The following is a 12,253-nucleotide window of genomic DNA, read 5'->3' as shown; positions in this document are numbered from 1 at the left end:
AAGTTCTGTGTAAGCTTCACTGAATCACTTGTCCTTTCTGGACTTCAGTCTCTCTGTAAAATGGAGGTAACACTACCTGCTCAGGTCTTGTGAAAATCAGAGTGATGTGGGTAAAGCATTTTGTAGCTCTGGAATTCTATAAGCCTCTTTAAAGTAACTAAAATAGTTTTTAAAAGCCAGGGGCAGAGGCAAAGTTTCCATCTTTCTGGTTCCAATCTTTCTCTTTTCAAACTTCAAATCTCCTTCTAGTTATCCCCTTCTAAGTCCCTTTTACTGTGCCACTCTTTCCTTCCTTTCCTTTCTACTTCACTCCTCCTCTGCTCCTGCTCCAATTCTTGGATTATTGAGGGTTTTTTTTTTAAACATCATCACTTTCCAATATCTATAAAACACACATAGGAGATTTACTAAATTCTCCTTCTCTTCCTCAATAGACTTCTCCCTTATAACAAAAAATAAAGTTAAATGAAGTAAATCCACACACTGGCCACGTCTAACACCCTGTACCTTATTCTGCACCTCTGGCCCCACCACTGTCAGGGGTTGGAAGCATGAGTCACATCTCATTCAAATTGCATTCAAATTTCTCACATCTTCCTTTTTTACCCATTTATTTCATCTAATTTTTTAAATGTTGTGAACTTATAAATAAGCAAAAATGAATATATCAATCAATATACAAAAGGACAAGAAAACGGATTGTATAAGAAATGTATATCTTTCAATGTTGTTTCCTTCCACATTATTGTAGTCACTGCATTTTTTCATTCTGGGTCAGTTCATACAAGTCTTCTTAAAGTTTCTTTGAATTCTTCAATTTCCTCGTTATTGTTTTCTTCTGTGTGAAAAACAAAAACAAAAACAAACACACACACCCCCCCCCCCAGGGGCAGCAAGGTTAGCAGAGTGGATAGTGTGCCTGGAGTCAGGGATACTTGAATTCAAATCTAGCCCTCAACTCTAATTGATGGTGTAATCCTGGACATGTCATTTAACTTCTGTGTGCCTCAGTTTCTTCAACTGTAAAATGGGGGTGATAATAGTATCTATCTCTAAGATTGTTGTGAGAGTCAAATGAGATGACTTGAAAAGCAATTAGTGCAGTATTTGGTGCATGGTAGGTGCTTGATAAAATGCTCATTTCCTTCTTCCAGATTTAAGTGAGATAATGTATTTAAACTAGTGGATGCTACATAAATGCTTATTCCCTTTCCTTTATTATGTAATAATATTCTATTACATTTATATCATATTACATTTATATGCAACAGTTTGCTCAGCTATTTCCCAGCCACTGGGTACCTGCTTTGCTTCCAACTCCACAAAAAAAATTACTATAAGTTTTCAAGCATACAGGAAGTTTTTCCCTCCCCAGGGTACATGCCTAACAGTGATATTTATGGCACATTAGAGCACCTTTCTAATATACTTCCAAATTGTTGTCCAGAATGGCTAGACCACTTTAGAGCTCCACCAGCCGTCTCAACTGCCTTCTGACACTCAGCTTGTCTCGCCCAAGTCATGAAGTTGGAAAAAGGGCTCAGGAATGGGAATCAGAGAGGCTACAGAGTGAACAAGGGGGACAGTGACAGAGTAGCAGAGATGGCAGAAGGTGTGCAGACCCCAGGGAGGGTCTGCCTATTCTCTCTCCCTTTTAGTGGGCTCCCCACTCCTGCCAGTTTGGAATGTGAGGCTTGGCCAGGAAGATATTTTTTGCTCCCTTGGGAACTGCCCCCGCCCTCTGGAACTCAGACCCTGCGAGATCTCCGTGCCATAACAATGACGACCACTTCCAATTGTTTCCTATCCCTCAGAGGGGTGGGGGAGAGCACTGCTTGGAAAGGGGGGAGGGGGGCTGGGGGAAATGCTTCTGGTGACAACAGCCCTTTCTAAATCCGGCTAGGGACGGGGTGCGGGTGGGGGTGGGAGCACCCTTCAGCTCCATATATAAGGCCCCTGAGACCAGCACCGATTCCACATTCTTCTCTCCTTGTCTCTCTCTCTCTCTGGCTGATTTGCTAATCTCAGGTAGGAGTGGTGAGCCTATGACCTCCCTCTGATGTGTCTGAGCCACGGTAGATTGGGAGGGGACAGGAGGTGCTCACAGGGAAGGGATTGGCTTAGTGGGATAGGGCTGGTCATCCCTGTGGGTCTGTGCACCTGTGCAGCTAGCTATACCTGAAAGGTAAAGGCAAGTGCATGGGGTTACACCTGGGATGAGGAGTGCTCTGTGTGTGTGTCTGTGTGTGTGTGTGTGTGTGTGTGTGTGTGTGTATCTGTATGTGTCTGTGTGTCTGTATGTGTCTGTGTGTGTGTCTGAGGGGATTTCCAAGAAAGTTACGTGCCCAATGACCTACATGGTATATATTCGATGTGTAAGATGTGGCTTGTGAAATGCTGTTTGTGTAAATTTATGGGTCCATATCATGATCAATCATGTTAGAGAAGGGCATTTATGAACATGTGTCTCTATGGGCATGCCCCCCAAGTGCAAATAAAGATAGCCTAGAGAATGAGATTTTGTAGAATACCTGAAAGTATGGGACACATAAAAGCATATATGAGGTATGTCCAGGTATGTATAATGTATGTCTGTGAGTCTAAGAATGAATCCTACTTCCATGTATATGTGTGTACATATATATATATATATATATGATATCCAATGTATGTTACAATCAGGGATATAGATCCATATTGAATTAGATGTATAGATTCAGATATAGCCATATTCCTGAGCACATATATATTCCTGATGACATCCATACATGCATGCAAGTGGAATTCAGATATGGGGATACACATGTGTATACGTTTATAAATGGAATTTTGGTCTTAGAATTCAGAAAGCCTAAATCCAAGAAAAAAATACTGACTTTGGAGTTAGAATATTTGGATTTGACTCCTACTTTTGCTACATACTACTTAAGGGACATTGGCAAAGTCACCTATCCTCTTTAGGTCTCAGTTTCCTCATCTGAAAAAAGGAGAGGATTAGATGAGATGATCTTTAAAATTTCTTCCAGCTCTAAATCCCATGACCTTAGAACTTGAGGAGAATTTATGAACTATACAACTCTAAACATTACTTAATTTCTCCATGCCTCATTTTCTACATTTGTTCAAAAAATAACTTTAAATCAGCATAAATACAAGAGTTATTATTATTATTATTATTATCCATAAAACACTTTCCCCACAGCATCCCAAAGATCTGGAAAGTACAAATATTTTTGCTCCCTTTTAACAGATGAGAGAACTAAGGGACAAGGTAATTAAGTGAGTTGCCCAAAACGGTACAATTATTAAGTGGAAAAGCTAGGATTGGAATGCTTGTTTCTTTACCACAAATCTAACACTACCTCCTAATTATCGTTATGTAAATATGTCTGCAAGATATATTTAAATCTGCTTTGAGAGAATGTTTGGGAGGGATGGATCCAGACCTATGATTTCCTTGGTGTGGGGATGACTTTCAGTGATGGAGATCAGCAGGAGCAGCTAGAGCAGTTCCTCGAGCTTCTCAGGCTCACCCATTTAGAATGAACCAAAAGCAGTGCTGGAATTCAGATCTTGGTCTAAGGCTAGCATTTATATAACACTTTAAAGTTTGCAAAGTGCTTTATATATGTTAACTTATTTGATCTTCATAACAATCTTGTGAAGCAGATGTTATTTTTCCCATTTATAACTGAGGAAACTGAGGCACAGAGAGGTTAACCTACCCAGGGTTCCATAGCTGGTAAATGTTTGAGTCAGGTCTTCCTGACCCCAAGTGCTGAGCACTATCCACTGAGCCATCTACTGCACCTGCATCACACTGTCTTTCATAGGAGGCATATTGGTTATATTTTGAAAGTACAGGTTGTTATTAGAAAGTGTATGTATGTGTTTGGAATGTATACATATATGTGTGCGAGAGAGAGACAGAGAGACAGAAAGACAGAGAGACAGAGACTAAGAGAGAGGAAGAGAGAGACAGAAATAGAGAGGCAGAGAGACTGATAGAAAGAAAGCACCTATAGGGGATGTGGGTGATAGGTGTGTATGATGGGCGTGTCTGTCTGGGGATGCATGGTGTGTGATACTCTCTGAATGGATGGATGAAAGATAAATCAGCTTAGCATGCTCTAAGTGTTTTTCTGATAAGGTGAAACTTTTGTTTCTAATGGTTTATGGAAATTAGAATTATTCATTAATAGCCACACTTTCTATAAACTGTGAACACAAGCATGGAAAGAGTCTTTCAGCAGGGGTGGGATTAAATCTCAAATTGGTGTCTGAAGGAGTGAGGGAAGTTAAACCACCTTCAGAAAATAAAAAGCTGTTAGGACTAAAGCTTTGATCTTGAGGGTATAATGTCTAGGAGAAGGGAAGGGGAAAAGAGAATAGCAAAACTGACAACCCTCATCCCAATCCCAAGGTTTGGGGTATAGGGTAAAGGGAGAACACACAGGCTCCTGAGGATTATCAGAATGAAGGAAAGTGAAGAGTGAGGAAGAGAAGGGTAAAGATGAGGGGATTTGCTGGGCTGCGGGGTGAGGGGGCTTCCTCTTCCTATTCCCTGACAGCTCCCTTCTGTTTTCCAGGTCCTCCCTCCTCTGTTGTGTACTCTTTTGAGGAGAAACCTAGGTAAGTGTTTGGGAGAGGGCTATTGAGATGACAGGACACGTGAGAAAGGGAGGATGGAAGTAGAGTCCAGCAGCCCCACAGCTTGGGGAATTAGGGTGTTCTCATTTCTTCCTACTTTCTACAGAGGATCTCCAGCTAGTGACTGAGAAACCATAGGGAGTATACCAATGGAGGCATAAAATGAGGGAAAAGAAAGGGACATACTGAGAAAAACCCTCCAACCCACACAGTTCACACCCAAAGCACAAGCACATCTTCCTAGTGGGATGTCTCCAGTCTGAACAAATATCTTTCACTTTGTTTTCCTTTGTTGCTGGAACTCAGTTGCTGGTCTATAGGAAAGGTGGGAGGAAGAAACAGGAGATATACCGTGGGGTTTAATCTTGCAGAGAATGGAAAGGAGAAGGAGGAAATAGGGAGGTCACCCTGCTTTTCCCCTCACTCAGGCGTAGCCATGGGTGATGCTGAGATGGCCGCATTTGGGGCAGCCGCCCCCTTCCTTCGCAAGTCCGAGAAGGAGCGGCTAGAGGCACAAACCCGGGCCTTTGACCTCAAGAAGGATGTCTTTGTGCCTGATGACAAGGAAGAGTTTGTCAAAGCCAAAATCGTGTCTCGGGAAGGGGGCAAAGTCACCGCCGAGACTGAGAATGGCAAGGTAGGCCCCACGGTGGGTAGGGATGTAGGGGCAGAGATCCCAATGGGGCAGACACAGTCACACCCCTGAACCCAAAATCCCCAGTCTTCTCCTGTGTCAGGGAGCTATACTATCCCACTTTCATTTGGATAACCCCGACCTCCCCTCTTCCCTGGAGGTTTTGGTTCTCCCCCAACCTCCCGGTCCTTGGCCTCCCTCCAAAAGATCTGGCCCCACTCTGCCACCATCTCCAGGCCCCTCAGCGATGCTCATGCATCCTTCCCAGTTAACCTTAACCACTAATGTTTCTCCAAGAGCATGAAAAGGATGACTCAGGGGACTACGGCCTGATGATGATTCTGGGGTGGTTCTGTTGTAGACGGTGACGGTGAAGGAGGATCAGGTCATGCAGCAGAACCCCCCCAAGTTCGACAAGATCGAGGACATGGCCATGCTGACCTTCCTGCACGAGCCCGCCGTGCTGTACAACCTCAAGGAGCGCTACGCCTCTTGGATGATCTATGTGAGTGCCCCATCCGGGCCGGCCTCACGCCTCCCTCTGCAGATATTTTCTGCACGACAGCCCCTCCATAATGGAAACTGGCATCACCCCTGGCACTCTCATCCTCCATTCCATCTCTCCCACCTGTCCCCTTCCTTTTGTCCCACTGTCACCACCACCCTAATTCTGGGTCTGATTATCTCTTGCCCAAACTATTATAATAGATAGTTTCTTTATTAGTCTCCCTGCTCTAGTCTTACAATCTCATTCCCTTTCAACACATCACTGTCAGATTAATCCTCCTGAAGGACAACTGACCACATCATTCCTGCATTTTAAAAGCTTCAGTAACTCCACAGTGCCGGATGAATCCAGCCAAACTTCTGAGCCTGGCATTTAAGGTTTTCTACAATCTGGCCACAAGTCTAATTTAACCCTCCTTTATATGTTTCACACTCCAGCTGAACCAGATTATTCATATATTCATAAACACATCCCATACTTTCTAGGGGGAAAAAGTTAGACTTGGGATCAAAACGATTGGAATTTAAATTCTATCTAAGATACTTACTAGTTGTGTAACCAACAACGAGTCCCTTGCAGCCTCAGATTCCCCACCTATAAAATAGAGATAATGATAGAACCTATTTCACAAGATCATTATCAGAATCAAATGATCTACTATATATATTTTCAAGCCTTAAATCACTATATAAATATTAGTTATATGTATTAACTATTATCATTTCCAGTTCCATGCCTTTCTTTTCTTTTCTTTCTTTCTTTCTTTCCTTCTTCTTCTTCTTCTTCTTCTTCTTCTTCTTCTTCTTCTTCTTCTTCTTCTTCTTCTTCTTCTTCTTCTTCTTCTTCTTCTTCTTCTACTTCTTCTTCTTCTTTTTTGGCAAGGCAACTGGGGTTAAATATCTGAATCCGATTTTTACCTCAGGTTCTCCTGACGCCAGGGCTGGTGCTCTATCCACTGTACCACTTACCTACCTCCATGCTATTGCTTATGTCAATCCTATATCTCCATCCTACCTCCACCTGTTTAAATCCTATTCCCACTCTTTAAAGCTTTGTTCAAATGTCATTTCTCCATAAAACTTTCTCTGTTCATCCAGCTGGAAATTCTCTCCTATAAACAAAACAAAACAAAACACTTATAGCACTTTGTAACTCTCTCATGAACTTACTATGTTCAATTTTGTATTAAAGTTATCTGCATATATCCTTGCTCCCCATAACTGCTAGCTGAACCTGCTGAGTTCAAGGTTTTCATTCTGATCTATACCTTCTTTACCCCTTGGAGTTTCTGTGCTCTGTATCCAGATGCTGTTATTCACTTAAATATATAATCATCTTTTGGTTCAATTCTAACCTCTTGGTAGGCATCCCCCCTTTTCCTCGTTTTGGATCTTTTTATGTGTGTGTAACACTCTTGTTTGAAGAGGCAGAGATACCCAGGAATAAAGAGACTAAAAGAAGACAGAGAGATCCAGAGAGATCCATAGAAAGAGAGCCACAAGGAGAGAACAGAGAGACACACGGAAAATTGGACACACAGAGAGACAGACAGGGAAACATCCAGGGGGACAGAGAGAGAGGCACAGGGATATAGGGACACAGAAAAAGATACCGAGACATAAACACCTAGAAACAAAAAGAGATCCTTGTGTGGATGTTTCCCATTTCCAAGACTGCTTTTCCCTCCCTGCTCCCCACTCTCCCTGAGCCTCTTCTCTGTCCCCCTCTCGGCTGCAGACCTACTCCGGCCTCTTCTGCGTCACCGTCAACCCCTACAAGTGGCTGCCGGTGTACAACGCGGAGGTGGTGGCTGCCTACCGGGGCAAAAAGAGGAGCGAGGCTCCGCCCCACATCTTCTCCATTTCGGACAACGCCTACCAGTACATGCTGACAGGTGAGAGAACTCCCCTGCTTTCCTGAGCGTGGCCCAAAGCTCTCATCCCCAACTCCTTCCTCGTCAGAAAGTCTGGGAGATGAAGGAAAGGCAAGGACAGTGTCTGTTTGGGGGGGGGGGCAGGAACAGAGAGAATGTCAGAGAGGAAGATGGAGTTACTTCTTACTCCCTGACTCCCTTCTTCCCATTTTCTTATGGCAGATAGAGAAAACCAGTCTATCCTCATCACGTGAGTAACCGACCCCTCCCACCAAACCCCAAATCCAGGATCCCAGATTTAATCTAGAACCCTTAAACTCTCTTTTCCTCTTCCCCCAAATCCATCCCCTCCTCCTCTCTCCTTTAGTCTTATCCTTTCTCTTCCACCTCTTCTCATTTATTTTTCCCTTCACACTCTCCCTCTTCTCTTCGCTTTATCTTTCCTCCCTGCTCTCATTTCCTCTACTTCCTCTTCCTTATTCCTTTTCTTCCTCCTCCCTCATCTTTTAGCTGTGCTCCCAGAAACCTTCCCAGCTCCCTCTGGTCTTTACCTGGTTTCCTGGACACAGCTGGTGTATAATAATCCTTTTTTTGGCTACTCCATTTGACCAACTGATTGTCCCCACAGTGGAGAATCCGGGGCAGGAAAGACTGTCAACACCAAGAGAGTCATCCAGTACTTTGCAGTCATTGCTGCCATTGGGGACCGAAGCAAGAAGGACCAGACCCCAGGAAAGGTCGGTCTGTCAGTCACCCTGGGAGCGTGATCCAAAGAAGGAGGGTTACGGGCCCTCACCGTGGCTCTTCCCTCTCATTCTCCCTAGGGTACCCTGGAGGACCAGATCATCCAAGCCAACCCTGCCCTAGAGGCTTTTGGAAACGCCAAGACTGTGAGGAATGACAATTCTTCCCGCTTTGTGAGTAGCACTTGCCCCCAGTTTGGGACTTGAGGTGACTGTGGGATGGCTTTTAATCGGAGCCTTCCTCTTAATTCTCTCACATTTCTCTCCTCAACTCCACAGGGCAAATTCATCCGAATCCATTTTGGGGCAACAGGGAAGCTGGCATCAGCTGACATTGAGACCTGTGAGTGAGATGAGTTTTTCAGGACTGACCCCAAGTTCTCTCTCCCAGCCTGCTTCACCTGTGACTACATCACTCTTCCCATCTGTCTCCTTTCCCCTCCTCCTCCAGCTACCTTCCTGCTTCCTTTTTGTGACCATCCTTTCTCTCCTTTACCCTCTCTCAGACCTTCTGGAGAAATCCCGCGTTATCTTCCAGCTTAAAGCAGAGAGAGATTATCACATCTTCTATCAGATCCTGTCCAACAAGAAGCCAGAGCTGTTGGGTAGGTCAGACGAAGCCTCCTTTTGTGCTGGGCTTCTGCGCCTCTGCCCCAGGCCCAGTGGGGTGCCATCCACCTGCTGGGCTGTGCCAGTTTGGACAGGCCCTTTAGGGGAGAGGTAGGGGCTTGCCCAGCCTCTTAATTCATGCATCTTTTTCTCTAGACATGCTGCTGATTACCAACAACCCCTATGACTATGCATTCATCTCTCAGGGAGAGACCACCGTGGCTTCCATAGATGACTCTGAAGAGCTCATGGCCACTGATGTGAGTGAAGGGTGGAGGAGGAAGGCTACTGGAGTTTCAAAGGATTGGAATAAATGGAATTAATTCAGCTTCTTCAGTTCCCACTGGGCGCCAGGACTGACATACTACCTTCCTGCACAGGGTTCCCTGGGATCAGCACCTAGGTGGTCTGATGGAACAGTGCTGGACTTAGATTCAGGAGACCTGAGTTCAAATCCACCTTTAAATACTTACTTGTACCTAACCCTGAGCATATCATTTCAATTCTGTCTTCTCTGTAAAATAGGAATAATAACTATACATACCTGTAGAGGTTGTTGTGAGGATCAAATGTACTAACATATATAAAGCACTTTACAAATCATAGTGGGCTACATAAATGCTAACTGCAAATATCATCATCAGATAGATCAGGTTTGCCCTGTGGCCGTAAGATAGATCATTGACTTAGAGTTAAGGAAGGATCTTAAAGGCCATAAGTCTAAGACCCTAATTTTAAAAATGAGGATGGTGAGACCCAGTTACTTTAGGTGATTTTTCTAAAGTCAATTAGGTAGAAAGAGGTGGGGCTGATGTTCAAACCCAAGTCCTTTGGCTCTAAACCCAGGACTCTTTCCACTGTCCCCAACTGCCTTGTCTCAGCAAGGCACAGGAGGCTGGTCAGGCAGCACCAAGGCCCCACCAATGCCCTCCCTCCCTTTCTCCCTGTTGCTGGTCTACAAGTCTAGGCAAGAGAGGCAGAGAGGGAGGCTCCTGGTGAGCAAAGCCAAGGTAACAAGCAGGGAGGCTACTACAGCACCAGTGAAAGGAGCTAAGCGCTAATTCCATAGGAGAGACAGAGAAGGGGCTTTCTCTCTGCTTCTTCCCTGCTAGGTAGGGAACACCTAGTCCCCAGGTATGGATCCCCTCCAGGAGGAAGTCCAAGGCCTACAGGGCTCTTCTTGGATGGAACAGGGCCAGAGACCTTGGGCCCATCTCACAGGTCTATCAGCAGCCCTGACCTAACGGAAATTTGGCCAACCTGGTTTTGTGAGGTGTCAAATGCTCTCCCTGTTTACAGAGTGCGTTTGATGTGCTGGGCTTCACTCCTGAGGAGAAGAACTCCATCTACAAGCTAACAGGGGCCATAATGCACTTTGGGAATATGAAATTTAAGCAGAAGCAGAGAGAGGAGCAGGCTGAGCCTGATGGCACTGAAGGTGAGAAGAGGGCCAGCCCGGGCTCTGGCAGTAGCCTCCTAATTGGTATCCACTCAAAGCTCTCCCCTCTCCAACCTGTCTTTTTTACTGCTGCCAAAATGATTTTCTTAAACTGTAGGTTTGACTATATTACCTCCCACTCAATAAATTCCAATTGTCCCTCATCACCTCTAGGATCAACTATGAATCCCTTGTTTAACATTTAAGGCCTTTTACAGATTGGTGCTAAACTCCCTTTCCAGACTGATTTCACATTATTTCCCTTCACTGCCCCTTTTACAACCAGCCAAACTGACTTTATTACTCTTCCTCACACATAAGGCTACATTTCATTCTACCATATCTTTACCTCTATGCCTGGAATACATTCTCTACTCTTAGACTTTTAATTTCTTTTAAGATTCATCCTAAGAACCACTTCCATACAAAGCCTTTCCCTTCTCCTTGCTTTATTCATCTATGAAATGATGAGGTTATTATTATTAATCTCTATAAAATGGGGCTAATAATCATACCTGGCCTTTGGGGTTATCATGAGGATAACATGAAATAATATTCGTAAAGTATTTTTTCAAATTTTAAAGAATTATATGACAACTATTATGTTAGCTATTATTAATATTATAATTTTTGGCATATAGTAGGCATTCAATAAATTCTTTTTGATTAATTAATTAACTGTTTAATGAAGAAACAATAGAATTGAACAGAAAATGAGTTAGTTCTCACACTGGTATCTAAAACCATCTGTTTCCACTATCTGTTTTTCCAGAGGCTGACAAATCAGCCTACCTCATGGGCCTAAACTCGGCTGACCTCCTGAAGGGGCTTTGTCACCCGAGGGTGAAGGTGGGCAACGAGTATGTCACCAAAGGGCAGAATGTCCAACAGGTGAGTCTCCTCCTGGGGGCAGTCAGTGCACAGATGCTAGTGGGCTGGGCTGGGGCTCTCCATTCCTAGGACTAGCTCTACCTGGGTCATTGGGCACCTTCTCCTACCTCTAGGTGTCGTACGCTATCGGCGCTCTTGCCAAGTCTGTCTACGAGAAGATGTTCAACTGGATGGTGACAAGGATCAACGCCACGCTGGAGACCAAGCAGCCGCGCCAGTACTTCATCGGCGTCCTCGACATCGCCGGCTTCGAGATCTTTGATGTGAGTGAGGGGAGTCTCGGGTGACAGTAGCTGTGAGAAAAGGGGGGAATGCTATCGGTTGTCAGGTGGCAAGAAAGCCGGGAGGGATTGGAGAGAAGAAAAGGACAGTCCTCCACGACTGGCTCCCCCAGCTCAGCCCTCCTGTGGGCCGTGCTCACTGAGTGACTGACCTGTCCGCTCTCCCCCCTCCAGTTCAACAGCTTCGAGCAGCTCTGCATCAACTTCACCAACGAGAAACTGCAACAGTTTTTCAATCACCACATGTTCGTGCTGGAGCAAGAGGAGTACAAGAAGGAGGGCATCGAGTGGGAGTTCATCGACTTTGGCATGGACCTGCAGGCCTGCATTGACCTCATTGAGAAGGTGCCCAGACCCTGCTTCCTTGGCCCCGGCCCCAGACAGAGGGATGGCATTATGTCCGTGTCAAGACAGGGAGTCTAAGTACAAGAAGTTAGAAACAGCATCCTGACCTCTTCTTCTCAGTCCTTTTCTTTCAATTCCTTCTGGGATTAGTAGGATGAAGAGAAGCCCTTCCCTTCCCAGGAGCTGTGGTCTTAGTCCCTCCCTAACCCTTCCTCTCCATCAAGGTACTCCCTAATCCAGTGTATTCAACTTTCCTGACTTCCACTTAGCACCAAAATAGG

At 44.8% G+C, this 12,253-nt stretch overlaps 1 protein-coding gene across 2 annotated transcripts in view; it reads left to right on the top strand.

Annotated features, from left to right (window-relative positions):
* The first annotated feature begins 1,962 nt into the window (after positions 1-1,962).
* The window catches only part of LOC127551059 (myosin-7), a 30,601-nt gene continuing 20,310 nt past the window's right edge, over positions 1,963-12,253 (top strand). For both annotated transcript variants that reach the window (XM_051980485.1, XM_051980484.1), the window contains exons 1-15: positions 1,963-2,028; positions 4,590-4,632; positions 5,079-5,287; positions 5,646-5,789; positions 7,530-7,686; positions 7,888-7,915; positions 8,294-8,402; positions 8,490-8,582; positions 8,688-8,751; positions 8,915-9,013; positions 9,174-9,277; positions 10,317-10,455; positions 11,228-11,346; positions 11,460-11,609; positions 11,802-11,972. In XM_051980485.1, coding sequence (XP_051836445.1) covers positions 5,087-5,287; positions 5,646-5,789; positions 7,530-7,686; positions 7,888-7,915; positions 8,294-8,402; positions 8,490-8,582; positions 8,688-8,751; positions 8,915-9,013; positions 9,174-9,277; positions 10,317-10,455; positions 11,228-11,346; positions 11,460-11,609; positions 11,802-11,972 — 1,578 coding nt within the window. In that variant the 5' untranslated portion in view covers positions 1,963-2,028; positions 4,590-4,632; positions 5,079-5,086. The remainder of the gene's footprint in view (positions 2,029-4,589; positions 4,633-5,078; positions 5,288-5,645; positions 5,790-7,529; positions 7,687-7,887; positions 7,916-8,293; positions 8,403-8,489; positions 8,583-8,687; positions 8,752-8,914; positions 9,014-9,173; positions 9,278-10,316; positions 10,456-11,227; positions 11,347-11,459; positions 11,610-11,801; positions 11,973-12,253) is intronic.

This window comes from Antechinus flavipes, chromosome 2 (genome assembly GCF_016432865.1).
Source record: "Antechinus flavipes isolate AdamAnt ecotype Samford, QLD, Australia chromosome 2, AdamAnt_v2, whole genome shotgun sequence".
Lineage (NCBI taxonomy): Eukaryota > Metazoa > Chordata > Mammalia > Dasyuromorphia > Dasyuridae > Antechinus > Antechinus flavipes.
The sequence above is the reverse complement of the archived record's forward strand: the minus strand, read 5'-3'. Positions and strand labels throughout refer to the sequence as shown.